A 27,593-nucleotide genomic window follows, 5' to 3' on the forward strand; every position below is an offset into this window, starting at 1 on the left:
CCAAACACTGCCAGGAGTGACCAGGAGTAACGGTCACAAGCTGGCAGAGGGTAGATTTAAGCTAGATATCAGGAGGCGCTACTTCATGGTCAGGGCGGCTAGGATCTGGAACCAACTTCCAAGAGAAGTGGTGCTGGCTCCTACCCTGGGGGTCTTTAAGAGGAGGTTGGATGTACACCCTGCTGGGGTTGTTTGACCCCAGTACTCTTTCCTGCCATGGCAGGGGGTCGGACTATATGATCTACTCAGGTCCCTTCCGACCTTAGGAACTATGAAACTATAAGCAGGGAAGGGAAGGGCTGATAATGTACTTATCACGGTGTGAGAAGAAAGAGGCCTGCACTGGGCTATCTGTGTAGGCCTTTATGCAGGCATTCTTCAAAGCCCATCACCGTCACTGCAGAGAGGCTCACTAGTGTCTGCTGGATTTGAGCAAGTTCCCTAGTGCATGTCTTCCACCCCAGGATCCTGGCACAGATCTCCTCTTTCTTTCCTGAGCTCCTTCTCCTCCAGGACTGGTTAATAGGGTCTCTCTTCTCCTGCAGGAAAGAAGGTTACATTCCTAGCAATTACGTCACAGAGACCAGGGACTCTCTGGAAATGTTTGAGTGAGTATGAGAAGTTGTGGGATTAGCTGCTGGGGCTTGTTTAAACCTAGATTCTTTTTTTAAACTTCTGAGCCCCTATGCCCCACATTGGGACAGGCTGGCTCTGCCGCTTTCTCCCTCAAAGCCATTCATGCATGAAGAAACAGAACCCAGAAGCTGTGTAGGGATGAAGATGACAGTCTTCCCCACACAGGCTCTTTCCACTCCCGGTGACTGGCATGCCTGCCCCACAATGGCCCCTATACTGGGATCTCTCCCTGATTGCTACCATATTCTCATCTTCCAGGTGGTACTCGAAAAACATAACCCGGAGCCAAGCAGAGCAACTGCTGAAGCAAGAGGTGAGCTTGGGACATTAAGTGACCTAGTCCTGCAGGCCAGTCTGGGCTGTTATTGTATCCCTCTTGGCAGTACTGGACTCCTGGAAGGAAACCAATAAGAGTATCTGCATAGTGACCTCCGTCTGCTTCTCCTCCTCCAACCTTGTCAGGTCCAAGCAAAGCTGTCATGTGCTCAAAAATGCAGTGAAGCACCAGGGCCTTCACAGCTGGAAAGGCTCTAAGAGAAGGCCTGGGGTTGTCCTTAGTGACTGGTACAAATTCTGTAGTCATTCAAAGCATCCTGAGGCTTAACAGACCAGATCCTCAACTGGTGTAGATCGAAGTTGCTCCATGGAAGTCACTGGAGCTACATCAGTTTTCACCAGTAGAAGATCTGGTCTAAATTGTTTAAGCAGCTGTATATAGCAGTAGCAGCTTTCCTTTGCAGCTGGCAGGAATATGGTTGAGTGCAAGAGAGTAGAGGCAGATGGATACTGAAAGGAAATGGTGGGAAGAGAGGGATAAACCCAGAAATTTGCATGAAAGGGTCTTATGACTGTGAAAGGCTCAGAGCACTACGGCCAGGACCAAGCATTCAATCCAAAGGCAAAGCAAAACAAACTCTCAAAATTCAGTCCAACCTGACTGACATGGGACTGCCAGCATCTGGAAGAGCAGCCCTGCCCTGCCCACTAGCATTCTGATCAGCTATAGAGATGCTTCCAGGAAACGCCTCAATGGCAAGGACTTTGCTCCCTATGGGATAGTGGTGATTCTGCTATCTCATCACATCCCATACTGGCAACCTTTCCCCTTAATTCCACTCTACAGGTCCCACTTACTTTAAGCCTTGCTCATGTCTCCACTGGCTATGCACAGGGGAGATGATCCCTACTGGATGCACATTATTGGATTCTTTGAGTCCATCCCCATGTACCTTACAGACATCCAGCCTCATCCTCTGTTCTGCATCTCACTGTTGTATATTTCAGGGGAAAGAAGGAGGTTTCATAGTGCGAGATTCCACCAGCAAGACAGGAAAATACACAGTCTCAGTATATACCAAGTCCTCTGGGTAAGTCATGTCTGAAACTGCTTTCCTTTTGTTAGGCATAAAAAGAGCAGTCAGCTGGTTTCTGGCTTGTTACTACCCCCTCATTTCAATGGCATTTCCAGACCTGTCTTACTAACTGGCTGTCACACTCTCTAGGCCCCTCCCAGAACCACTGACAGTACATATTCATTCTGCAGGGACCTGCAGGGAACAATCCGCCATTATGTGGTATGCTGCACACCCCAGAACCAGTATTACCTGGCAGAAAAGCACCTCTTCAACACCATTCCGGATCTCATCACGTACCATCAGCACAACTCTGCCGGTGAGTGACAGAGCCAGATTAAAGACAACCAACAGCTAAATACTAGTGTAAGTAGGCAACAAGAAAAATACACAAGCAAAGCACACTTCAGTTAGGATCCCATACCTGACACACATCCTGCAATGCACACACTGCTTCTATCTTCTCCTATAGAGGGAATCAGAGGGGGAGGAACTCTTCTATCAAGGTGACTTCTCCCAACAGGATGAGATAGAAAGTTGTCATGGTCTACAGGTCTATGGGGGCCCCTTCTGATGCCCTTCTCCAATCATTTCAGCCCAGCCCTTTCAAGATTTCTGAGTTACTCCCCCACCCTGCATTATTGATCAAGTCACCAAGCAGGACCACTGGCTCCACACCAGCAGCATGACACCTGCATGTTGTCCTACCCATGCCTGGCATCCCTCACTAGACCTGGTACCCTTCATTCTCCCTCAGCACCATAAGCCTTGCATGTTGTGGACCTCAACATCTGTCAGTCTACATCTCTGTGTCATCCTCACAGCATTTCCCCCTCCCTCTCCAGAGCACAGACCTTTGGGAGACCACTGTCTTTTGATCTCCAGATTCTCTCCTTAGGCAAAAAGCCCAAACCCCAGCATTAAGACTCACTGCTATAGTGCTGCAGGGAACTCCTTACCTAGACCATGATTTTCCTTTACTGCCTTGTTTAACCCCCCAGCCCCAGTGGCTGCATCCAGATGAGCACAGTCATGCAATATGTGGCACTGCAGACATCTCTATGGCACCACATACCGCATGTTCAGTTGTTTTCTACACTATGGGGGAGCAGCACAGAGGGTTTTTTTGACCCCTGGATAAGGGGTCAAAAAAACACGGAGAAAAAAGGCGGAGTGGTGCACGCACAGGCAGCACAAACCGCTCAAAAGCGGAGCCGGGCTGCCTGGAGCTGCGCTGCAGTAGAATCACCACTGCTGCAGCCCCAGGAGGCTCCCAGAACCCCAGGTAAGGCTGCTGGGGCCAGCCCAGTGCTGGCCCCAGCCTCCCCTACCCCACCCGGGGTAACTTGCTGCGTGTCACAGCACATGTGGCACGGTTGTTCCCCGGGGACAACTAGCAGCAGTGCAAGGTGCACTACTGCTAACTGTCCCCAAGAAACCAGATGTCCACAACATGTGTGAAGAACTTTGAATTCAAGCAGGCAGCAATTCAAAACTGAACAGCAAACTCAAGTGATATATGACAGTCATGAAAGATCACTTCCTCTGTTTGACATAGAAGCAGCTTATGGTATGTTTCCCCGCTCCTTGCAAATGAGGTCCCTACTTCTCAAGAACCCTGCAGGTACAAGATACCCCCTCTCAAATAGACCACAGCAATTCAGAGGAGGTAGAACAAGCCAGATAAACCCAGGATGAAATTCTGCATTTACACCACATGGAGCAAATGTTGGGTCAAAAGCCCAAGCCTTTTGAAAGCTATGACAGGCCAGATGCCAGGAGACACGAGAGGACAGACAGAGCTGGGACACAAAGCAAGGACTGTAGCATTTTGCTGATGTAGGAATATTTGTGTCTTGTTCTGCTGATGTTCTTTTCCAAAGTGTTGGGGGCAGCTGTGGTATGATGCAGCTGACCATGTTACCTTCTCTTCTGTTTCAGGGCTTATATCCAGACTGAAATACCCAGTGTCTCAATACCGAAAAAATGCTCCTTCCACAGCTGGACTGGGCTATGGTAATGGTTGCTCTTTCCCATTAACAGTGTGGGCTGATGCTGTGTCTCCCTGTAGCACTCCTGCACCTTTCACTGCAGTGTTTTACTGGGACTGGGATACAAGGACTGCTCCGCTGCCACAGCTTGTTAGCATCCCCTGAGGCAAGCCCATGTGAACAGTAGGACTGGCCTCAGCAGGCACCTGCCTTTCTTCAGATGCATGAGCCTGTCTCTTTGTTGTAGGGTCATGGGAGGTTGATCCAAAAGATCTGACTTTTCTGAAAGAGCTGGGGACTGGGCAGTTTGGAGTGGTAAAGTATGGGAAATGGAGAGGCCAATATGATGTGGCCATCAAGATGATCCGAGAAGGATCCATGTCAGAGGATGAGTTTATTGATGAAGCCAAAGTTATGATGTAAGTGGCAACAAATCCTCTTTCTTTCCTCTGTCTTTTCTATAAACATGCTTCATTTGGAATAGTTGTATCTGCAGAATTTCCTGGAGGGGGGTGGAATCCTCCAAGTTCATTCACTTCTGGACATTCCCAGTACTGCCACCTCTATTAATACCTCTCCTGCCCTGGAGGGATCACTTGAGAGGAAAGCGCATTGCCATTACTATCACTGAATCCCCACCCAACTTTGCCAGCATGGAATATCTGTCCTTGTCAGGTGTCCATCTCCATGTTGCAGTCTTTTCTGTGCCCATTTGCTTTTTCTGCAGTACACATTTCCTCTCTGATTTCCCCATGCAGGGACTTGTCTCATGAGAAGCTGGTGCAGCTGTACGGGGTCTGTACCAAGCAGCGACCCATCTTTATCATCACAGAATACATGGCCAACGGCTGCCTTTTGACCTACTTGCGGGAAAGCCGACAGAGGTTCCAGCCTTCTGAGTTGCTGGAGATGTGCAAGGACATCTGCGAGGCCATGGAGTATCTGGAGTCCAAGCAGTTCTTGCACCGAGATCTGGTAGGTCCTTAAAGAATATGAACAAGTGAGTATATGTAATTTCATGAATGTCATAATGTCCTGGCAGTGTCCTGGCCTCATCCCTTTGATCCAGTGCTACAAAGATACATTCTCACTGAGAAATTAATGGTCAGTCTTTGAGAACAAACAACAGGAAATGGTTGCTCCTGTTATCTGGGTATAGCAAGGTTTTGCACTGCTCTGATGAGGGAAGTCAGTTTCTGTGGCTGGGTTAGTTGATGTATGATCATATTTATAGTTACACAGATTAAAGATGATGAAATCAGCTTCAAATCTCATGTGATGGAATTAGTTTATTGCCACAGTGGCCAGCAAGGAAATTCCTCTCAGTTATAGGCAAGTGTATGACTATGGTGTCTTCACCTGAAGAGCTCAGGGGATTGCAAACTAACAGACTGAATCAACATAGCAAGTCTTATATATTATTTAAAATTGATTTGGTTCTTATGATTTGGGTCCAGGTTATCATGGGCTTTTGAAAAGGGAATCACGTAGTCTTCGCTGCAAACTCTCTCCATAACCTCCCTTTCCCTCCCAGAATATGTGCAACAAGTACCAAGCACCATACACAGAGACACTGAAGAAAGTACAAGATTTTGCAACCTGATTTTGCCCAGTTAGGTGTCCAGGATGAAGGCAGCCTCTGATTTCAGCCAAACAGTGAACACTGTCATTTCAACCAAATGGTGGAACATGGGCTGTATTCGCTCTGTATCCGTGCAGTAGCAAATGGAATGGATTCAAGACCTCATTTCTAAAGATGAATATCCTGCTTTGTCTGCAGTTTGTAGACACAATTCTTATGTAGCACATCTGCAGATGGACCATTTTTAACAGTCTTAGCTTGGCAGTAATGCCATCCAAGGTGCTTGATCTGTTCTTGATATAGTATTGCTGTTCAGTCCAGTGAATGGACTGAACCATGCCAGTGCTTTGAGATTGTTAGCGGCTTGGTAGCTCTTGTTAAAGACTGCTCTAGAAAATAGTTCCTTCAGGAACAGAGGACAACAGAGGGGCAAGTGGGAAGTAATTAACATAGCCAGTGCTGATCCCGTCCCCATCTCTCTGCCCACAGGCTGCTCGCAACTGCTTGGTGAATGAGCAAGGGATTGTGAAAGTCTCTGATTTTGGCCTTTCCAGGTCAGTTTGCATACAAATGCCTGTCTCCTTCCCTTTCAAACTTCCTTTCCAACTTTTACCTTCCCATCTCTTCTCTACCCATCTCTCTTCCTCCTTTTTCCTCGGTCTTTTTCCTGGTTGTTTATTTCCTGCTTTGGTCTCTCCAACCCATTCACCTGTCATGTATTTTGCTCTTCCTTTACCTTGGCTCCTCATTCCCCCTTTCTGCTCTGATTTCCTAGATGGTCATAGCTCCCTTTCATTCTCCCTCCTGTTTTCCCCTCTCCAGTCCAAACCTCCCTATACTCCCTCCTTTGTTTCCAGTCAGTCCCTTCTTTCCTTCTCTGTATTCCTTCCTTTCCCTCCTTGGCCTGTCCCATTGCTTTTCAGACAGGATTGGGAAAGGCTGATATGGCAGAGTAAGTGAATGAGAAAATAACAAGGCAACATCCCATAAGGTTTATTCTCTATTGTAGGTATGTCCTAGATGATGAGTATACAAGCTCAGTGGGGTCCAAGTTTCCAGTGCGGTGGTCCCCCCCTGAAGTCCTGATGTACAGCAAGTTCAGCAGCAAGTCTGATGTCTGGTCTTTTGGTGAGTTCAGAGGAAGACTGTGGCAATTCCAAGAGCTGTTGTTGAGGGGAGTGTTGAATGGGGCTGGGATGAGAGCTAAGACTGCCAGCAACAGTTCCAGCTGTGATCCTTTCTGCCCTGTGAACCAGCTGAACCCACTTCTGTTTGACAGGCGTTCTCATGTGGGAGGTTTACTCCCTGGGGAAGATGCCGTATGAGAGGTTCAACAACACCGAGACAACAGAACACGTCATCCAGGGGCTGCGCCTCTATCGGCCTCAGCAGGCCTCGGAGAGGGTCTATGTCATCATGTACAGCTGCTGGCACGAGGTAGGCTTCCTGCCAGCACCGCGCATCCCAGGGACTGGTGCCTATTGCAGGACGCCTCCCTAATGCTCTGCCCAACCCCTAGGCCACTGCTGCTTGGGCTCGGTCTGCCTGTAGGTCCCACCTCAACTGCTACACCAGCAAGGGCTGGGGACAGGCATCTGCCACCGTGGCCAGCGCTGCTAGAGCCTCCCTGCAGGGACATTCACCCGTGCCTGCCTGATGTGGCGGCTCCTCCTTTCATTGCAGAAAGCAGAGGAGCGCCCAACCTTCCGTGTCCTCTTGGGAAACATCCTGGACCTCAGGGACGAGGAGCCCTGAGGCGCTGCCCTCGCACCTCTGCCGCCGCCGCCCGACAGACGCTGGAGCTTCTCGAAGGGGCCGGGAAGGAGCCGCGGCTCTCGCTGGGACGCCTTTGCCAGGAGCCCCCTTAGTGGCGGCGGGGCCGCCCCGCGCGGCCGGACAGGGCGGTGCTGCCCCGCGGGTGCACGGGGCCTAGCACAACGGGGCAGCCGGAGCCCCGCGGGGCGGGGAAGGGCGGGGCTCGAGAGCTTTGTAATAAAACAATCTGCAAGGAGAGGAACCGCTGCTGCCTACACCGTGCCCGCGCCCGCCCCCGCCCCGGACGCAGCAGCCTCCCAGCGCTGCCGCGGAGACACCAGCCACTGCAGCGCTGCAGCTCCCGCCCCGCCACACGCACCCACACACATGCGCACCCAGACCCAGCCCGCAGCCGGCTTCGAACCACATCCAGGCAGCCACTCCCCTCCCCTTTCCAGCAGCCCCGCCTCGCCCCGCCCGTATCTAACAAGTCCCCGGCGCGAGGCAGAGGCTGAGTGGCGATTGGTTACCCACTGGCTACGCCCTAGGGGCGGGATCTGGAAGCCTGGGGGCAATTCAGTTGAAGCCGGATGGGCGGGGCCAAGAGCTCAGTGCGGGGTCAGAGGTGGGATGACTCGGCGCGTGCGCAATTCCGTAGCGTGATAGCTGCTGCGCATGCGCCCTCCTTGGCTGGGGCTGCTCCGGCCGAACACGTGAAGGTCGCTCGCTCGCGGCCGGGGCCGGGATGGAGACGTCGTCTCCTACGGGGTTGAGTGTCAGCGACCCACAGCTGCAGCACTTCATCGAGGTGGAGACGCAGAAGCAGCGCTTCCAGCAGCTGGTGCATCAGATGACCGAGTTGTGCTGGGTGAGCGCCGCGCCGGGCCCGGGGGGAGTTCCGGGGCAAGGGGAGGGAAGCCGGTTAAGAGTGCTCCGGGCCCCCCGGCGCCGGTGTAGCGCACACCAATCCGGGGACGCCGACCTTTGCCCTGGCGCACCGAGGGAACGAGGTACCTGGAGCCGCTGCTCCTTCGCGGGAAGGCCTGGAGGAGCCAGGCGCCGGGTCTGGCCCAGGCTCGCGGGCGTTGCCTCGGTGGATTTAGTTCTGTCTTAAATGGTGCCGGTCCCCAGACAGGTTGGTGGGTGAGAGCCAGATATTTCTCCCTCTTCCCCAGGCCACCCCCAAGAGCAAGCTTGTTCCCCTGGTAAGTGCATGCTTTGGGCTCTCGTAATTCTCCCCTGACTAGCTCTTTGTGTCTCGAGCAGGAGAAATGTATGGACAAGCCGGGGCCCAAGCTGGACAGTCGGGCAGAGACCTGCTTTGTGAACTGTGTTGAACGTTTCATAGACACCAGTCAGTTCATTTTGAACCGGCTGGAGCAGACGCAGAAATCCAAGTCGGCCTTCTCCGAGAGCCTGACTGATTAACCCGGCACCAGCTCCTCCAGCCCCTCAACGAGGAGAACTGCAAGTCAGTGGGGAGAGCAGCTGATGGGACACCTGTAGAGAACACAAGCTCTGGGGAGGCTGGCCCCCTCCTTTGCATCAGACTAGAGCACTCTGTCACCTGCCTCAGCTTTGACCAGCTACTCAGTTTTACTTAAATGCCAGTTGTGACTATTACAGCCAGGTGAGGCTGTAACAGATGCACGTTTACTACTTCAGGTGGCACTGTACTGTTCCCATTCCCACCTGTTGCCTTCCATGTACAGGCTTTGTGCTGAAGCTAGTATGTTGAGCACAACAGCTCCAAAACATCCAGCTCTGGGAAGGGTTTTGTGCATCTCGGAGGGAGTGCTCCTGTATTGGTACAAAGTGGAGGTAATGGGAATACTAATGTGAATCCCAAGTCCAGGGTTGGGACCATTGCTTTTAATGGTACTAAGTTCACATTCAGCTTCCTAATTAATCCTCTCCTTGCACCACTTCAGACTGTGCAGCCATACTGACATTTGCTCTCCAGACCCATGGGGAATGGTGTTGAGCAGAGGACAGCCTGGGTCACAAGTCTGCACCAGTATAGCTGTGTCAGCAACACTGAAAAGAGCTTGCTTGGCAATGAAAACTTTCCCAGTAACTTAGATTATGGGAAGTCATTTTAAAGCTTGTGAAGGTAAAGTCAGTCATGTGGCCCAGTAACAACTGTTTAAAGCAGAACTGCGACACTTACTATTGGCTTGCTCCACTAAGTGCATTCTCCCAAACATTAGAATAAATATGAATTGGATCAGTTTTTAAAAAAAGCGTGTCTTGTGTCTAGGGGTGGGCTGGAAGGACACTCTGACCTACCCTTTACCTTGTGTCACTACTGTTCAGTTTATTATCAAATAACTGAGGTAGAAATGGACTTGCTAATTTCTACTGTTAAACACAAGTCCTCTAGTTCCTACTAGACAGTCTAATTATGGATTCTGATTTTCTGCTTGCTGTAAAGTGGTTTAATGTATTGGTTTCCTGGACTAGATTTGTTCATCTGGTTACTAAAACAAACAGTCTAGGCCCAGATACTTTAAGAAAATTTACTGCTTTACAGAATGGGTTCAGATATCCTAAGTAGTGCTAACAGTGCAAACTCTTCTGGAAAAAAATTAACAGGTAACTTGTTCTGTGACCCTTTCATCCCTCTGAGCCACTAACCACAGGTCTGAGTGGATCTGTGCCTTTTGATCATGTTCCTATAGGAACTGGACTGGAAGTTCTGTCTTATTCCACAAACCATTCAAACACTCACTGAACGGCCTAATCCTACTATTAATTTAGTCCTTTGGGAAATCCCAAATGAATGCTGTTGAAATTTGTGTGGTTCAGCCTCTTTCCATGAAGTGTGGTGTGACATGGCAGTAAATTACACTTCAGTAGAAGGAAGCAGTGCTGCTAGTTGAGCATACCAAGTCATGTGACAGTCTAAACACAAGTACAATGTGTACCTTTTATCAGAGGGAAGAAATAGGTTTACATCTGTAACATTGTATCCTCTACTTGCCTGGAAGAGGATAGTGACCAACTGATGTCTTCCACCTTGGATGATTTTTTTCCAAGTCCTTATTCAACTGTTAGCTTGCCTAAGTCTCACTCTAGTTTCCAAAATTACAATTACAATCAGGTCTCTCTTCGTGCAAGGGTTGTGTTCCAAAAAACCCTATTGTAATTAATAGGGATATGTACCAAGTTCCCTGCTGTCCTGCTTCCTTCCCCCACAACCTGGTGTATCAGGGAGCAGAGGAGCCATGCAGAGATCTCCCTGCCCGTGGCTGCTTGTCCTGTGCTGCCCTGACAATGCGCCTCTTGCACGCAGAGCTCACAGCTTCTCCACACGGCCCCAGTGATCCCAGCCAAGCTGGGTCCCCCACCAGGCTGCAGAACCCCGGGGGAGGGAAGCAGCAGCACTGTTTCCTGCAACCCTGCTTTCCCCCCCCCCCCGGGGCTCTGCAGCCCAGCAGGTGCAACCCAGTGTGGCTGGGATCAGGAGGGCCACACAGAGAAGCTGTGAGCTGGGACCCTGCAGCTGCACGCTGTGGCCCAGGCCGCAAGCACTGCCCAGCTGGGCAGAAGCAGCCCCAGCCCAGCCATGCCCAGCTCCCTCCCTACAGGGGCCTCAATCCCCCTCTTGCCCACCACTTACCTGCTGGAGCTGCTCTCAAGGTTACTTGGGGCCACATACATTGCTGTATATGCACATGGTCCCCCCATCTCACCATCTTGCTTCTGTTTTCTCCCAGCCCCCTGCAGGCTGAAACTCTGCCAGCCTCCCACAAAGCAATTTTTTCTTGCATACAGTGAATTTCTGGTGTAAATAATGTCTCGCATATAAGCGAATTCACACAAAACAAATTTTCATAAAGAGAGACCCAAGTGTAGTAGTATAATGACTGAATGGACATAGGAGACACATCTACCTCCTCTTTCTTAGAGGAAATCCCCTACCTGATACTACACAGCTGTTATATTCTACAAGTTCACTTTTGAACACATCCAGACATCCTTTTAGAATAATGGTACACTATCCCCAGTCAGTAGAGGCGCACCAATATAAATAAAATTCATGTTCTTCATACCACTTTGTGTCATTTCAGTGGCTATTGGCATGAATATGTTGCAAGCCACACTGGCAATACAGCAAGTCTGTTTTAATCAATTATGGTAAATGGATGTATTCCCTTCCCTGCGAAACATACCAGGAAGGAGTCACACTTCACAAAAGGAACCAGATTCAAAGAGCCAGGATAGCACCACTGCAGAGTTTATCTAGTTCTGCTCTTGACTTTGACTCAGTAAATAACCTCTTACAGTGAGCAGAGAAGGCACTTTAAGGCTGTACAAATGAGTTTCTGAAACATACTAAATAATTCCATCGTTAAAACATTGAGTCACCTGTGTTGCTATAGGTGTAGCAATAACACTGCAAGGATCAGCACTTCAGAATACTTTGTAGAAGTTAGACTTTCAATATAAAAAAAATGTTTAAGGCCACCTAAAATGGTTTTTACATTCAAAAAGGGTTGTTATAATTATTGCCAGGTTGCTTCATACATCCATAAACCTATGCCTCAATAGTAGAGCAGCAACCGCGGCACATTCTGATAGAGGAACACACTAAGGAACCAGAACACACTGGTAGGTGTTTTGCCCAGGTCTTGTGTTCTAAGCACCTGGAAGCTAGTCAAGTCTCCTGGCATGATATTCAGGTCCATTACCAGTGGCAGATCACAGTTCACTCACAAACACGATGCTTGTTTACTCCCAACAATAGTTGGAGCTGGTGATGTTCATTTGAGCTTGCTACATCAGACCAAAGTGGAGATCAGTAGCAGGACTAGAAGGCTACCAGTAGCAATTCAGCGCTTCTCAGGCATCTAGTAGCGGTTGTTAAAGTTTTGTTGTTTTGCAAGCATTCATACACATTCTACTTCCTCCTCCTCTTCTACACTTTGAGAACCTTTATGGATGTCTTCTGGGACCAGAAGGGGCTGATGTAGACATGACTGGTGCCTTTCTGCCCCCCTCCAAGATGAGGTATGCAGGTCTGCCCCTCCCTGCCTTAGGAAGAGGGGCAGCAGTTCTGGGGAAAAGGACATGTCTCTGAAGGCATGTAGAAGGAAAATGCCAGAGACTATGGTGAGGAAGCCACTTATTGTGCCAATTATGTTGTCCAGGGCCATGTGTTGCCACTCCTTGAAAAGAATGGCTGAACACATCATGACAGCTGTAGTGAACAGGACATAGTAAACTGGCGTGACCACAGATGTATTGAAGATGTCCAAAGCCTTGTTCAGGTAATTGATCTGGACACTGACACAGACCCCCAGGCAAGCTGGTAGCACCCATACTAGTGGTTCTTTCAGTACTGGCTTCCCAGCAAACAGTTCTTTGAGTGCAATGCCCAGGCCCTTGACACAGGACACGGAGAGCGAGCCAATGGCAGAGCAGACCAAAATGTATACTAAGACATTGCTCCTACCATAACGAGGCCCAGCTACGAAGATGAGGAGAATGGAGCTCACCAGCACACACACAGCGAAGACGATGAATCCTTAGATCAGAAGGAGAATCATTAAGATTTGCAACATAGTGGGTAATGCTGTTATACATCTGTGCTGCACGTAACGTGTTCTGTGAACACCGAGAGGAGAGAATGGGTAAGAATGGTAACTAGAACAGCGGAGGGCTGCAAGTCAGGACTGGAGATACTAGCAGAGCTTTGTAGGCTGGGATTAAGGCTCTTCTAGTCTTTCTACACGTTGCATCAGCAGGGCCCTGTGATGAGTTGTAGCATGACCCTGGCTTGATCTGCTTGGTTCCTCTCCTCCGCAATTTCACTCACTACCCTTAATATTACTGCCCAAATCAATTCCTTGTTTCCAACTGCTACATCTCATGTTTCTATCATAGGGGTATCTCTCCAAGTTTTCCTGTGCTTTCCTTACTCACTTTGTTTTCTAACCAGTCTTCTTCTAGTCTTCTGCTGCCTCTCTCATGTACTGACAATCCTCTCATCTACGCTAGTGTTGCATTAAGATAAACTGTGGCTGCTGCTGATTCTTGCTTCCTTTGTAACTCTTGCCTAGCAATTTCATATCAAAGGGGATATATGAAAAACAAATACAGTGTGCACCTACACCATACATCTTGTGCCAGGCTTGACAATAACCACTGCTGTTATACAAATAGACTTTTTGCCTATTGCTTTTAATCTTATTTATTTTCTTGAGGTTTGCATTGCCTTAAGAAACTTCATTTTGTATTGCTCTGCAGCTTGATATAAGCGCTTGACCTTTGTATGCTGTATGTGACAGAATGGGTGAGAGTGTGTCTGTGGAAAAGGAAAACATTGGCTGGCAACTGGCTGAAGAATGCAGAGAGAGAAAAAGACCAAAACAAGAAGAATCTGCCCAGAACTGTGAGAAAACAACAGCAATCAACCTTCAAGGAAGAACATAGTGATAACACAGCAAAGCCCAGAGGACTGGATGAATTGACAAAACTATAAAAGATGGGGTGAGACGTTTCGAATTTGGGTCTTGTTCTGCATGTCATCCTGGAGCATCGGTTCATCTAATGAGATGGACCAGCAGGAGCCCGGCTCCTACTCGTGATCAACTTGACTGGCCACTAAGCTGATCCGAGTACTGGGAAGACTGGTAATGTATACCAGCGCGGAACAGGAACTGGGGTATGAATGTGGTGTGCACGCATGCGCACACTTAATAAACCAGGCATCTTGCCTTATCCTCTCTTATAAGGTCTTGCGCTTGATTTGAGCAATTGGCAATTCGTGTAACACTGCCTCTCCACTTGGTGGCAGAAGCTTTTACACACAGTCCCCAAAACATGAAAAATCCAATTTTTAAGTAACAAGAGTCCTACCAACCATCACAGAGAATATTTCTTTCGACTGGGTATAGAACAAGCAGGAGGAACTGATTACTGTTTAACCTCCCCAGTCTAGACAAGTAATTCTGCCATCTCTTATAAAGAGGTGAGACGAACACTGTATCTGGGGTACCTGGATCTTTAAGCTTCTCTGCCATTGATTCCAAGCTGGATACTTCCTCTTCTTGTGGAGCATGGATAACCATCACTGTAGAGCCCAGGATACTTAGGATGCAGCCAATCTTCCCATGGATGTTCAGTCGTTCATTCAGAAAGGAGGATGACAAAACCGCGCTGTAGGATTGAAGTCAGAGGATGGAGTATTTGAAGAAGAGGATAAAGTGAGGGTAGAGAACTGTTTTCACTGGGAACAGCAAAGGCATTGGTGTTGCTTTTTCTGATGGTGCTCACCTAACTAGAACACTTAATGCGCCCAACGGTGTTACCACTGTTGCTGGAGCAAAGGCATATGCAGCAAAATTCACTGCTTCTCCAATTCCCACTGCAAGACAGAGGACAGTCAGTCACAGGAATGCAACTTAAAACAGAGCAAGTTTGACAGAATATGGGTTTGGTTGCACACAGTGCACAATCAGTCACCGAACAGAGGTATAGTCATCACCACCCACCTGGATTTCACTGACCCCACCATTTATTATCCACAGCTATGTAGTCAAACGGTCTGATACAGACAAAGATCAAACATATCAAAGACAAGCCTCTAATTTATATATGGGAACACTGCTAATCAACAACAGAGAAAGGAAAGATCAATAGTATTTGTAAAGTTCAAAGGAGTTGTGGAAAATTGTATCTGCTTAATTTGCCTTTGTGTGATAGGAATGGTTTTACAGTTGGTAGACATCCTGCAGCATCTGTTAGCATCATATTAGTGAATTACCATAAGGCTCTGGCTGAATTCCTAGCAACATCAGGAATTGAGGAACTGGCTATGCACAGGTTTGACAGGATTTGATTTTTATTGATAGACATCCATTTCACCTGACACTGATAGACAGAAAAATATTTCCATCGGTAATTATAAAAAAAATACATAAATTTTGGCATGGAGGTATGGAAATGTGGGGCAGGGGGCACTTCACACACGCACACCAGCCACTGTGCCGTTAAGACTGTGTCAAAGGTAGCAGAGCTGCAGGGGCAGGGTTGGTGGCAGTGAGGAGCCCAGTACCACCAACCCCTAACTGTGCCCAGCTGAGAAAAAGCCAAGTCCCACAGAGCCTGGCCTCTGTGGGAGTTTGGCCCCTGCCTTGATCACCCAGGGGTCAGGCCAGGCTCCTCAGGAGTTTGCTCCTTGCTCGGATCACACAGGGGCCAAACCCCTGTGGAGAGCTGACCCAAAAAACACCCCTAAATTTGGTGCAATCCTGAAAGTTTCAAATCAATAAAAAAAAATCAGAATAAAAAGCTTAAAAATAAACATGGATTTTAGCCATCCAAATAATAATAAAATCAAATTCTGCCAAGCCTGGCTATGCAGGTACAGTGATTTCCATAATTACCTAACATACTATGCAGTGTGAGCAAGCCATTTTGGAAGTTATTGTGCCGTCTGATTTACCCATGATTTCATTTACAACACTTAAAAACATGCAAGATTTTAACATGCAACACAGCTGTGCTTAGAAAGGCAACGTTACCACAGTGCTCAGGGGTAAAGTCAGGCAGCTGAACCTTGATTTGACAAAGGGAACATGACAATAAGGCAAACGAGCAATCAAAACTTTAACAACCGTGATCCTGACATCACTTGCTGACAGTAGTATCAAGACTGCTGGAATCTCCTGAAGCGCAGAGCCTGCTCGACCAGCAGGGATGTAAGACTGGAAGGGACCTCATGCAGCTGCCTGGTCCAGGCCCTGCTGGATCCATCCTGGCCAAGTGCCTGTCTGACCTGCTTTGGGCAGCTTCCAGGAATGCAGAGGCTTGGCTTCTCTGGGAGCCTGTGCCAATGCTGAAACACCTTCAGTATTAGAAAGCTCCTAATTTGCAGCCTACGCTTCCCCCGCCGTTGGTCCTCAGCCTGTCCCTGCAGTCCCAGAGAAGAGCCACCCCCATGGCCCCGCAGGCAGGTGAACACCGTTATCTCCACCCTCGGGCCTCCCCGCTCCAGCCTCCTCACAAGTGTCGCCTCCCCTCCCGGCTCCCGCTCGCCTCCCACGGCGCAGGGGAGACCTCCCCGACCCGGCAGTGCGCGCGTCACCGGAACTGCCCGACTGGCGGGCGGGTCGCACTTACTGCATAGCAGCCCGGCCCACCACAGCCACTCACGCAGGTAGGCGTGGCCTCCGTGCCCTGCAACACAGCGGGGGGTGGGGTCAACGGCCGCCGAGCCCCGCCCCCACGCCAGCACAGCGCTTCGCTAGCACCCGGGCCGCTCCCGCCCCGGTACCTGCGCGGGCGGCGCCGCGAGCGGCCAAGCGCAACAGCCCCTTCTTCTTGAGGACGAAGCTAGCGCCGATGCAGCCGCAGGAGCCGAGCGCCAGCCCCACTCCCAGGTAGAACTCGCGGCGCCCCCGCGCACCCTCCATCGCTACCCGGCCCGTGACGTCATTCCGGGGAGGGCGGGGCCGCACGTGCGCGGGCTCCACCAGCCTCCGGCGCCGCAGGGGGCTCTTGGCCCCGCCCCCCTCACCCCTGGAAGTGACGACAGAGTACTGCGCCCCTCTTTCCCTCCCTCCCATGCCAGTGTCGCGGACTTGCTCCGGCCCGTCTGGCCTCGCCCCCCTCAGCCTGGTCCCGGCCCTCTTCCGTTTCCGGCGGGGTGGTTATTCCAACCTGCTGTTAGGAATAGAACTGCCCGGGTGAGTAGCGGGGGCGGGGCCAGTGGGAGCAAGGGCTTGAGCCTGCCCCGCGCGCTGCTGTGGGGCTCGTTTCTGAGGTGCGAGGGCTGAGCTCGTTGGGGCAGCTCCGGCTGCCCACGCGGGACCTGCTGCTCAGACCTGGTGGGCTACCTAGGTGTTGGGAAGAACGGGCCCTTCGCTCAGAAACGCCCTTTCCAGCAGCGTCTGTTACCCATTGCCTCCGTGCAGCCAGGGGGCTCTTGGGGTCTTGTGTTGCCCCAGGGAGGTGAGAGCTGAGCAGCCCTCTGGGTGCACCTCAGTCTCATTGCTTTTTTCTGAACTCAAGAACAAAAGATGAGCAAGAGCAAGGACGACGCTCCCCATGAGCTGGAGAGCCAATTTGTTCTGCGCCTGCCTCCGGTAAGAGATGCATGGGCTAGGGCTGAGTTAAAGATGCCATGGTGGGAGAGGTCCCATGTGAGGTTGGCACCAAGCTCCTGAGAGCCCAGCTTGGCTCCTGTTTGCTGGAGTTTGGTGGGTGGAAAGTGCAGTTTGTGGGGAAAGAGTTTCAGGAGACTGAAACTGATGAGAATTCTGCAGACTCTGGGGCAGAGGGAGAGTGAATCCCCTGTATCATGTATCCCTTATACCTGGTGCTTCTGCAAGATGTATTTTGTGCTCTGCTGCTTAGACCTTGTGGAATAAATGCCCTACAAAGCACACCAAAGCATGCATAACTGCTGGGTCACTGCTGCTGACCAGTCCTGTCAGTCCTTCTTGGTGCAAATAATCTTGTTCAATAAATGCTTTGTTTGGGGGGTGCAGGGGAAGCCTCTCAAAAGACCTCACAGATGCATCCCCTTTGACTAACAAATGAATCCTTATAGGTACAGCTCTTTAACTTTGCCTTGACCTGTGATCCTGAGAAGGGCATCTCATGTTCTATGAAAGTGTTGCTTGGCTGCCTTATCCATGAAATGGATGTAAACAGCTGATAAAAACCCCATCTGGTTCCTGTTTTCCAAGCGACCGTGTACCATTTTCAAAGTGTGTTAACTTGTGGGCTGTGATGTGCTCTGGGAGCAATGCTGTTACCATTTAATGTGTGGCCTCTTCGTTGGGTTTCTGTATTAGGATGACAGCCTGGTTTAAAGGTGGGCATGTTTGAGAGCAGCTATGTTTCCCAGAGAGCATACACAGGTCTTGTCACATCTCACTCATTTCTCTCAGGAATATGCCTCTACTGTGCGGAGGGCGGTTCAGTCTGGCAGTGTCAACCTCAAAGACAGACTCACCATTGAGTTACATCGTGAGTATGCAAGATGAGCTCCTCTAAGGGAGGAGCAGGAGTACTGGAGGCCTCAGAAGAAGGGGATTTAATGTGCAGAGTACAAAGGAAGAAGAGCCTTCAAGGTTTTGCTCATCACACAGGCAAAATGTTAGGGAGGGAGCACTCAGCTGTGCTGCACTGTAGAATGGCCTTCCCAGCAGACTTCTGGTGAGGGTGTCTAGTCTCTAAGCAGGAACTGTCCTCAGACCGCCCCTTGGGAGCCCTGGAGACAAAGCTGTATTTTACAGCATGTTAGACAGCTCAAGGCTGCATAGTGCAAATAGCACAGGATAGAGCTGAAACCAGCAGCAGTATGACTCTAGCACAGCACTGTGCTTCAGCTAACCAACACAAGCTTCTGTGCACTCCAGGAAACTTAACTTCCTGTCTGCCTTGTGTACTGTTTCCCAGAGAGACTGACCTGGATATTTGTGATCCTAAAGAGAAAATGGTGTTGGTTCAGGGGATTTGTGATTGCATGGGTAAAGCTGATCTAAGGAGCAAGGCCTTGGGCCTTTGATCCTGGAGGATATACTGATACATTTTTTCACCATTGCTGTATCAGCAAATTCCCAAATCTGCTGTGGAGAAACCAAAAGCAATTGGAGGATACAACCCACAGCTATTTCTCTGCTTCAAGGTCAGGCCATGTCTTCTCAACTTGTTGCAAAGGATGTCTTAAATTTAACAAGAAAACCTGACAGTTTATTGCACCTCCAGTTTGCAAGAAAGTTTTAGGAGTTTCTAAGCAGTGGCCCAGGGACAGAGCATGCAGTCTGCCCATCCAGCAGGGCTGCCCACACCATTAGTTTGTTCGTTGGCTTTTTGCAGCAGATGGACGTCATGGGATTGTCCGTGTGGACCGTGTCCCTCTGGCTGCCAAATCGGTAGACCTGCCCTGCATCACTGAGAGCTTAAAAACCATTGATAAGAAAACGTTCTACAAGACAGCAGACATTTGCCAGGTTTGTATGGCTAGCCCTTCTTGCAGCAGTCCTGTCCTCTTTGCTCACCCCCTCTTTTTGGATTCACCAGTACCACATGGCATCAACCCTATGATCTCACCTTACAGTAAACTTACTTGTGTTTTGGGGGACTCTAGATGCTTGTGTGCACTGTGGATGGTGATCTCTACCCTCCTCTGGAAGAGCCAACTGTGAGTACTGACCCCAAGGCAAACAAAAAAAAGGACAAGGACAGAGAGAAGAAATTCATCTGGAACCATGGCAGTGAGTAGAGGAGCTGCAACTTTATCCTATGCCAGCCTACTCCCAGGCTCATACTGTCCCTCCTGCCCACCCTTAGTAGTACAGGCAGAATCTGCCATGCCGTCTTACCCTCTGGACAGGTGAGAAGTATTTCCTCATCTCATCATTTCTGAGAGAGCTGCTGCATCACTCAGACTCACTCCATTCAGACTTACTGAATTTGCCACTTACGTGACCTTTCCCCTTGGTATCCACTAGCACACATGAGCTGTTTCCTTTATTCCAGTTACTCTTCCACTGAAGAATGTAAGAAAGAGGCGATTCAGGAAGACAGCCAAGAAAAAGGTGAGTTGTGTCCATTGCAGTGCCATGTAGGTGCCAGCAACCATGCTTGGGAAAGGGAGAAGCACTCAGTGCTGGGTCACTAGCTTAGGACAGGGCTTTCCAGATTCCAAGTGATAGGAGACCACATACCCTAGGGTTGCACTTGTGCAAGCCGTAGGCCTCCAGACTGCATTGCTGCATCCTCCCAACATGCCTCCCCCTCCCCTGCCCTCATTGCATACACAGTATGCCCCAAAACATGCATCTCTTTGCACTGCACATATGGGTAGTGCTCACATCTGCTGCTGCACTGCAGGCTGTCCCAGTGCCATGGGCTGCACCACCCTTGCCCCTGGGGGAAAAGCAAGGAACAAAAGCTGAAGGAGAAGCAGGAAGCCTAGAGCCTCTGGCTGCAGCAGCAGCCAGAGCAATAGAAGAAGCAGCAGCTGGGTAGCAGCCCAGGAGCTGCATGTTATCACCAGTTGGATGGCCCTGGCTTAGGAACTGGTCTTAGTTACAAATCCCTAAAATATGGGGCTAACTCAGGGGTGGGTAAAATATGGCCTGTGGGCCAGATCCAGCCTGTGGTAGGTTCCTTGGCCCTGCCTAGCCCAGGTGTAGGCAGCAGCCTAGGCTATGGCACATGCAGATTATCCTGCTGCCCTAGGTACACAGCAGGCCTGGGATGGCACAGCAGCTAAATTCACTTCCCTGCAGTCTTTGCCATTGTTGCTGGACCTGGCTCTACTGCCTGGGCACCCCGTTCCTTCCACCCCACACCTACTTCCAGGGCGTTGGAGGGAGTGGGTGGGCAGGGTCTCCAAGGAGACCAGCCTGGGACCCACATGGACAGGGCATGCTCAGCTATGCAGATGGACTAAGGCTGCAGGCGAGTGGGGAGTGGCTTCTGGGAGCAGTATGGGTGGCTTGGGCCAGGACTGGGATCATGGAGCTGTAACAGCATGGGGCTGGGGCCTGGAACAGTGCTGCGATTTGCTCCCCACAATCCCTTGCTCGTGGAACTGGCAAATGGGGTAGAGCCACTTGGAGTGCTGACCTGGCCCACAACAGCTCACTAAAACTTCCTAAGCAGCTTTCTAGCCCAAATAATTGCCCACCTCTGGGCTAACCAATTCTGTTCCGCACGTCACTGGGCATAGATCAGAGGGGAAGAGAGCTGAGATGTTCTAAGTCTTCCTTGGCAAGAGGTCTGAAAGGAGCTCCTGGAGTAGAGGGAAATCCTGTCGTGCAGAGGGGAATGGACTCTGGCGCTCTGTCCTGCATTTCCTGCACAATGTCTCTTCCTTTGTTTTACATGGAAATAGTCACATGGAGATGAAGAGTTTGCTTGCTTTTGCCCTCTTGCACCTGAAATCCTAGTTCCTTGTGTATGCAGTATTTCCACAGCTACATGCTGTGGTGCAGCATACAGGAGACTGACTTCTGATAGGGACCTGGGAGAAGTTGAACCGTCAAGGTTATAACTTCATGCAAATGCTCTTATTAATAAAGGTCTGTGGAGCAAAAAAGAGCTCTGCAAAGTGGCTGATGTTTGTATCACTAGGCTGGATGGATTTGTTTTTCTGCTTTGCATTTATTTCTTCTCTCAGACACATGATGGAGCAATGTTACATTTTGATGTTAGGGAAAACCAGTCTCTCAGAACCCCTGGTCTCGCGGAACGTTCTTGCTTTCCTGTAGGAAAAAGCCTAGTGATGCACTAGGGCTCATGGACAGAGGTGATATCTCTTATTAGACCAACAAGATTTTTGCAAAAAATATTCTTTAATTGCAAGCTTTCAGGTACAAACACCCTTCATCAGGAATCTTAGAAAAGATTGTAAAAGTTCTCCTGCGTAGAAATTAAAGTTCATATTTCATAGAATTTCACAGGGGGGTCAATAGATGGAAAAACCCTCTGGTTAATTTAATAATAAAAAGTGAAACCTTGTAGGATTGTTTAGTTCACTTTAGAACTGAGAACAAAATGGAGGGGCGTTTCATGGACACCCCAGCCACAGCACGCCAAAACTCCCTAGGTGGCTCTATCCCATTTGCCAGTTCCACAGGCAGGGGTGTGTGGGGAGCAAATCGCAGCTCTGTTCCAGGCCCCAGCCCCTTGGAGGGGCCTTTCATAAATGCATTCAGCCTCAAGCACCTGACATGCCACATAGATTGGTTTCTTAAGAGGTACTTGGGAGTGTTCCGAGAGGAGCTGAAGTCAGGCCATTGAGGGTACTCGGCTTAACCCAGAAGCTTTGAGGAAGAGGAAGGGAAGATGGGATGCTGACCTGAGGCAGGTAGTGTCATTGGAGAGCTTGTGAGGGGCAGGAATATGCTAATTGACAAGCAAAGAATAAGATGAGGTAAAGTACTGGGGGGTAGCCAGAGAGCAAGAAACCCCTGAGCCAGAACTGTCTGCTCAAAGATGTCTGACAATATCTCTGCTCCATTCTCTCTCCCTTGCCCAGTACATTGAGTCTCCAGATGTGGAAAAAGAGGTGAAGCGGTTGCTGAGCACAGACGCTGAGGCTGTCAGTGTCCGTATCCTTTCTCGGGAGAAACCCTGCTGAACAGCTTCTGAGGGGGGCTAGAAGGAGCTGCCAGACAGAGAAGTTCAGCCTGTTGCACACATGGGTAGTAAGAGCAAACAGAAGCTGAGCAGATGACAGACACTGAAGTTTAGAGTTTTACCTTTAGTCTGTTCAAAACCTGCTGCTTCTCAGCAACCTCCTCTTGGCATTTGTCACAGCACTTTGCGGGTAATGTCAATGCATTTGCAGCTGATGCTCCCGACAGTACAATAACTTGCTGTAATATCTGCTGAGAAGAGGAAATAAGAGATACCTGAATGGCCAGATTGGCCAAACCTGGGTGTCTGTAACAACTATGCCCAGAATTAGAGGGGCTTGTTGAAATATAGGATGGAGTTACCTACCCCTGGTGTTGTTTTAACTGGAAAACCCCTGGATGTAGCTGCAGGGGTCTCTCTGCAGTCATTACCTTTTGTTGTTATCCCTTGACTCTTGTGCATCTGCCCTCAGGCTGGGAGGTCATTGCTGAAGATGAGACAAAGGAAGCAGACAACCATGGTTCACTCACCAGTCTGGACATCTCCTCTCCGGGGATGTCTGGACACAAGCAAGGCCACGGCTCATCAGGTACATTGGAAGAGATCAGTGCTTAATTTAGCAAAAGTATTTACCTGTCAGGTGGCAGGGTCACCACCTGCTGTTGCACCCAAGGATGGCCTCAAACTGGAGAGCTGACTTGATTGTATGAGCAGAGCTGAACACCAAGGCTGCATTCATTGGGGTGAGAGAACTGGCACAGTACCCTAAGTTTCTGGAACAGATATGCATTTGCTATAACAGTATCTGTTTTATAAAAGAGGAAAAATAGATCTTCCTTGGTCTTCAGTTCACCTACTTCTGGTCCATTGGACCTGGGTTAGAATTTCCTAATGAATCAAAGCAAACTTAAGGAAGGTGGAAGTGTATTTAGATAAGCATTCAGTACAGAGCACTGTTCCTGAAAGCCAAGCATATGTGGCATCTTAGGAGAGACTTGTAGATTACTGTTGAATCCAGTGCACCTTCTTCAACTATTTTCCTTATTTTCCTTCTGTGTCAAACCACTAGAACATGATGAACTGCGGGAGATCTTTAATGACATCAGCAGCAGCAGTGAAGATGAAGATGAGAGAGATCATCACGATGACGAAGATTTGAACATCATGGACACAGAGGAAGACTTGGAGAGGCAGTTGCAGGACAAGCTAAACGAATCCAATGGACAGCAACAGGAGAGTGAGGGAACAAACCAGATTGGTGAGTCGCAGGGCAGTCTGCAGCCAGGATGGGCTGTTTTTGGTGTGCTGAACCTGGACTTTTCCCTTAGTGAATCAGCAGTGTGTCAGGGTGTGGAGGACTGCTATGTGATTCTGCTTGTGATACAGTTCAACTGTGCTTATGGACTGGATCTGCTGTAAGTCCTGAGCTCTTTATCTTCTAGCCATGGGGATCCAGAAGCAGATTGACAACCTGAAAAGTAAACTCCAGGAGACCCAGGAGCGGAGAAAGCGCCAGGAAGATCTCATTATGAAAGTAGAGAACCTGGCTCTCAAGGTAAGTGCTATCTGGTCCTGGGGACCCTCTTTCCTATGTGAAACTTGTGTTCCTCAGGAGTCCCAATCAGCTAAGTGGAGGCTGTGCAGGCTTTGACTCTTAACAAGCATCAACCATTGTCCTGGAGAAACCAAAGTCCTTCCCTTTTGTGGAATTAAGATTCATGTGCCTATAAGGAAGTGTTCCAGCCAGCCATGTGACTCAGCTGTGACTAATGCAGAATAAGCCACAAACGTGCGGCAGAAGATAAAGGGTCTTGAGACCCATGCTGCACTCTGCTCCACATACAGCCTGTCAGATTGCAGGGTGTTGTTTTGTTCCCATTGGCTAAGCGGTCCTTGGTGAGAGCTTTAGCAATCATATTCTGGTTTGTCACTTTCCAGACCCGTCTCCAGGCTGTGTTGGATGAGTTCAAACAGCAGGAAGAACGAGAAAAGCAGCAGGTAAGAAGACCTCTATTATTGACCCTTTTGTATCCTTGTAGAAGAAAGTGACGTGTCATGCTATGAGATAACACTGAGCCATACTTGCTTAGCAGGAAGTGGCAAGTTGCCTGCTTTTCTAAGAATTTCACTGAAAGCACTCCACGTCCTTCACTGTGCCACTTCAGGCTCTGATCTCACCAGAAGCCATGAGCGAAGCCCGGTTGTATTTGATCAGGAGTGACTGAGAGACCTCAGCTATCTGTAGGTGCCTTGATAGACCAGTAGTTTGGTGATGCAGTTGTCTGGGAAGTGCTGTACAGCTATGAGAATGTAGTTAGCCTTTTGGTCTGAGGAGGAAAAATGCAAGGACTTACAGCAGTGTAATATCCCTGTAATAGCTTGTGCCTTTCTCTCCCAACCCTCTCTCCACAGCTGGTCACTCTGCAGGAACAGCTTGAATCCCTGATGGAGAAATGAGGGCAGAAGCTCCCTGTACCTCTGGGCAAGCAGTGTGCTGAGCCAGAAGCTTCACCCATGAGTTTAGGAGTCACCTTTGGTGCCAAAGCCCTCAAGTTACTGCCTTGACCTTGCCAGACTTGGTTGATAAGTGACTCTTGTTCATGCTCCTGGAACAGTGTTTCTAGAGCTCCTGTCTCCATTCTGGACAATGCAGCCAGCCCCCTAATGTTGAGGAAAGGAACTGACCTGGGGTTTGTTCCTTTACAACAGATATTCCTGGTAGTTTAGCTGTACTGACAAGGGCTATCAAGAAAATAGTCTCATCCATTTCTTTCTAATTGGAAGCTGTTTAAAACTCTGAAGCATTTTGTCAGAGGGTCTCTGCTCCCTGATATTGCTCTGGGTCTTGTCATCTGTTGTTTCCAGAGTCCTTTGGGATGCTGCTGAGAGGGTGGCTGTGCCAGCCAAGCAATGGGCATGGACTTCCCAGCATTGTGTGTGCCTGTAAGGACAGCCCAGACAGCTCACTACAGAGTGGCTACCCTACCCTCACCCTGAAAACCAGTGTTACCTGAGAAGTTTGCACATGGGTTTAGTCTTTAGTGGACTTTAGAAGTGGAGCTATTCTGCTGGCATCTTGTTCCTGTGCTGACTTTAAGAAAAACAACCAATAAAGCATGTTTCCAACTCAGTGTGTCCCTTAATTCTCTTGTCTCCAGAACTGTCCTGCAGCTGGCAAGCTCCCAGTGTTGTCTGGAGCTGGCCTGTACATATTGCTCTGTGATGGTGTTCTGATGCCACTGTGGCTTGGCCAGACTCATAATGCTGAGATTGCTCTTGCTTGGTTGGGGATGGAAAAGGAGACTAGCTAGAGAGAGAAAGCTCTGTATACAAGAGCACATAGAAACTGCTAGAAGATTAATGGAGAAAGGAGGGGGGCAAGGACTGCAGAAAGAATGGAACCTTCTCTAATCCTGGCAGATCAGGGAGGCAAATCTGAGATTAACCTAGCAGGGTGGGAAGAGGATTAGAAAGGCAGCTCCCATCTGCATCTGTCAGAATGCATCAGATGGTATTTGGGGACAGGAAGAGGGTGTGGCATGGGCTTTTCTGTACTGTAGAAAAGGCAGCAGTGAGGCAAAGATAGATGGGTAAGGAAGGATAACAGGTAACAGCCCCCACCATTCAGGGGGGAGGCTTACTGCATATAAAGACCCATGGTCCTGAAGGGCAGAAGAAGTTGGGACTCTCAGGGCAATGTTGCAGCCTTGAGCCAGCTAGGAGGTATTGAAGGCTACTGAGATGAGACCAGGGGGTTGGGCGAGAGAGCTCCTGTAGGCAGGAGGTGAAGGCACTGTGAGGAGAGCTGTAGAGAGAGAGCACAGAACTGTGTGTCCAGTCCACTTCTTCAGGGGAAGACCTGCCTGCATTATAATGGATGCAATGTACCTGCTTAACGTGCCCGGTGTCAAGAAGAAGATTTTGCACGGAGGCTGTGGGCAGCTGCCAACATTCCAAGATGGGAGCAAGGTAACCGCGCAAGGGGCATCTCTGCTAGCTAAGAGGTGCCAGAGCCGGGCAGGGCTGTCCCTACCCCTAGAGCAGTGGGCAGTGGGAATCCCTAGCAGCCCCTCCCTACTGCTCTGCTTTGAGTGGTGACCTAAGACGCTTACTACTACAGTCTACCTGCTCCAGGGCCTCTTAGAAGTGCACATGATTAAATCAGAATCAAACCCAACACAGGTGAATTCTTCCAGCCATTCAAGATGGAATTAAAGGTGTTTACCAGGCAGCAGGTATCTCACGCTGCTCTCCACCTGGGCTCTGGTATTCCAGCTGTATTCTGTGTGCCTCCATCATCAACAGCTGCAAGAGGCCAAGCAGTTGGGATTCAGCTGACAGTTTTGTTGCTATAATCCATCATGGTCTGGAGCTCCATGAATTCACTGCAAACAGCATAAAGGTGTTTGGCAGTGACATCATCCACCCAAATACTGTACCCAGGGGGATGACAATGGGTGTAACAGTACCACTTAACTGCTTTCCAGCAGTGGGACTGGAGGAGTTACTTGGCTATTAGCTTTCAGCATCCCTGCTGGGAAGTTTGCACCAGACAGATGCTGGCAGGGCATTGCTGAGGGACCTCTTGCTACTTGTCTAATTTGTGTTGGGCTAAAGGGGGCAGCCACAGACAGCAGCTGGGCATGGAAGAAGTTAGCATGGGGAGCATCTCACAGACTCTAAGAAAAAGGCAGGAGGTGCTCTGTTTTCACTGTACATGAGGGGGGGTGGGCATGGTGAGAGAATTTATGCTGATCTGGATGCTTGTGAGCCTGTCTCCTTGAGGGCAGGGTGGGGGAGGAGAGGAAAGAACTACCTCAGTGCCCCGGGACTGACCCACTCTGCCCTGATCTCTCCCTGAGGCAGATCACGTTCCATTTCCAGACGCTGAAAGATGACTTTGAGCGCACAGTGATCGACGACAGCCGAGAGTCTGGTATCCCCATGGAGATCATCGTGGGAAAGATGTTTAAGATGGAGGTGTGGGAGACGCTGCTGACCTCCATGCGCATCAGAGAGGTGGCAGAGTTCTGGTGTGATGCTGTTGTGAGTGATGCACCCAGGCTTCAATTCCTGAGACCCACCACCCATGCCAAAATTCATGTGTGCACATACACACACACAAGCCCCATGAGCCACATGGCTCTATGCAGCCTGTATGTAGGCAGG

The 27,593-nt window shown here is 49.6% G+C and overlaps 5 protein-coding genes and 1 long non-coding RNA gene across 10 annotated transcripts in view; 4 read left to right on the plus strand and 2 right to left on the minus strand.

The window, feature by feature from the left end:
• Nucleotides 1–7,572, plus strand: part of BTK (Bruton tyrosine kinase) — a 27,753-nt gene extending 20,181 nt beyond the window's left edge. For 2 of the 3 annotated variants that reach the window (XM_019521212.1, XM_019521210.1), the window contains exons 9-16: nt 546–608; nt 895–949; nt 1,921–2,003; nt 2,180–2,307; nt 3,930–4,004; nt 4,227–4,398; nt 4,738–4,954; nt 6,051–6,530. In XM_019521212.1, coding sequence (XP_019376757.1) covers nt 546–608; nt 895–949; nt 1,921–2,003; nt 2,180–2,307; nt 3,930–4,004; nt 4,227–4,398; nt 4,738–4,954; nt 6,051–6,521 — 1,264 coding nt within the window. In that variant the 3' untranslated portion in view covers nt 6,522–6,530. Of the gene's footprint in view, nt 1–545; nt 609–894; nt 950–1,920; nt 2,004–2,179; nt 2,308–3,929; nt 4,005–4,226; nt 4,399–4,737; nt 4,955–6,050; nt 6,531–6,570; nt 6,690–6,840; nt 6,999–7,244 lie in introns of those variants that run through there. The other variant, XM_019521211.1, reaches the window with a different exon arrangement.
• LOC109300537 lies at nt 1,317–18,214 on the minus strand. The gene is made up of 3 exons (XR_002098258.1): nt 17,993–18,214; nt 10,935–10,938; nt 1,317–1,327 (listed from the first exon to the last, which is right to left on the minus strand). It is a non-coding gene; the product is annotated as an uncharacterized LOC109300537 (long non-coding RNA).
• TIMM8A (translocase of inner mitochondrial membrane 8 homolog A (yeast)) lies at nt 7,983–10,114 on the plus strand. Its single transcript, XM_019521217.1, has 2 exons — nt 7,983–8,184; nt 8,583–10,114. The coding sequence occupies exons 1-2, from the start codon at nt 8,062–8,064 to the stop codon at nt 8,742–8,744; spliced, it is 285 nt and encodes a 94-aa protein (XP_019376762.1). The 5' UTR covers nt 7,983–8,061; the 3' UTR covers nt 8,745–10,114.
• Nucleotides 11,427–16,906, minus strand: LOC109300533 (magnesium transporter NIPA2-like). 2 transcript variants are annotated; one of them, XM_019521213.1, is made up of 5 exons: nt 16,600–16,906; nt 16,446–16,502; nt 14,598–14,688; nt 14,320–14,480; nt 11,427–12,846 (listed from the first exon to the last, which is right to left on the minus strand). In XM_019521213.1, the coding sequence occupies exons 1-5, from the start codon at nt 16,889–16,891 to the stop codon at nt 12,209–12,211; spliced, it is 1,239 nt and encodes a 412-aa protein (XP_019376758.1). In that variant the 5' UTR covers nt 16,892–16,906; the 3' UTR covers nt 11,427–12,208. The 2 variants fall into 2 exon arrangements, with proteins under 2 accessions (XP_019376758.1, XP_019376759.1); XM_019521214.1 differs by lacking the exon at nt 16,446–16,502.
• The window catches only part of TAF7L (TATA-box binding protein associated factor 7 like), a 15,161-nt gene continuing 4,190 nt past the window's right edge, over nt 16,623–27,593 (plus strand). The window contains exons 1-12 of one of the 2 annotated variants that reach the window (XM_019521216.1): nt 16,623–16,705; nt 17,337–17,410; nt 18,221–18,299; nt 19,152–19,285; nt 19,423–19,549; nt 19,815–19,873; nt 22,324–22,396; nt 22,897–23,013; nt 23,494–23,682; nt 23,867–23,979; nt 24,363–24,422; nt 24,837–25,266. In XM_019521216.1, the coding sequence (XP_019376761.1) occupies nt 17,345–17,410; nt 18,221–18,299; nt 19,152–19,285; nt 19,423–19,549; nt 19,815–19,873; nt 22,324–22,396; nt 22,897–23,013; nt 23,494–23,682; nt 23,867–23,979; nt 24,363–24,422; nt 24,837–24,881 (1,062 nt within the window). In that variant the 5' untranslated portion in view covers nt 16,623–16,705; nt 17,337–17,344 and the 3' untranslated portion in view covers nt 24,882–25,266. Of the gene's footprint in view, nt 16,706–17,050; nt 17,411–18,220; nt 18,300–19,151; nt 19,286–19,422; nt 19,550–19,814; nt 19,874–22,323; nt 22,397–22,896; nt 23,014–23,493; nt 23,683–23,866; nt 23,980–24,362; nt 24,423–24,836; nt 25,267–27,593 lie in introns of those variants that run through there. The other variant, XM_019521215.1, reaches the window with a different exon arrangement.
• Nucleotides 25,295–27,593, plus strand: part of LOC109300531 — a 9,451-nt gene continuing 7,152 nt past the window's right edge. Inside the window, exons 1-2 of the mRNA XM_019521209.1 lie at nt 25,295–26,393; nt 27,291–27,470. Of these exons, the coding sequence (XP_019376754.1) occupies nt 26,298–26,393; nt 27,291–27,470 (276 nt within the window). The 5' untranslated portion in view covers nt 25,295–26,297. The remainder of the gene's footprint in view (nt 26,394–27,290; nt 27,471–27,593) is intronic.

The sequence above is a fragment of the Gavialis gangeticus genome, unplaced genomic scaffold, assembly GCF_001723915.1.
Source record: "Gavialis gangeticus isolate Ggan-Ray unplaced genomic scaffold, GavGan_comp1, whole genome shotgun sequence".
Classification (NCBI taxonomy): Eukaryota; Metazoa; Chordata; order Crocodylia; family Gavialidae; genus Gavialis; species Gavialis gangeticus.

What these genes read in the sequence shown, in the direction of transcription:
- TIMM8A (XM_019521217.1), top strand. Translation starts at nt 8,062, where the DNA reads ATGGAGACGTCGTCTCCTACGGGGTTGAGTGTCAGCGACCCACAGCTG. An exon ending in AGATGACCGAGTTGTGCTGG is followed by an intron (nt 8,185 to 8,582) that starts GTGAGCGCCGCG and finishes TGTCTCGAGCAG; the next exon opens with GAGAAATGTATGGACAAGCC.
- LOC109300533 (XM_019521213.1), bottom strand. Translation starts at nt 16,891, where the DNA reads ATGGGAGGGAGGGAAAGAGGGGCGCAGTACTCTGTCGTCACTTCCAGG. An exon ending in TCGCGGCGCCGCCCGCGCAG is followed by an intron (nt 16,503 to 16,599) that starts GTACCGGGGCGG and finishes GCTGTGTTGCAG; the next exon opens with GGCACGGAGGCCACGCCTAC. An exon ending in AGAGAAGCTTAAAGATCCAG is followed by an intron (nt 12,847 to 14,319) that starts GTACCCCAGATA and finishes TTCTGATCTAAG; the next exon opens with GATTCATCGTCTTCGCTGTG.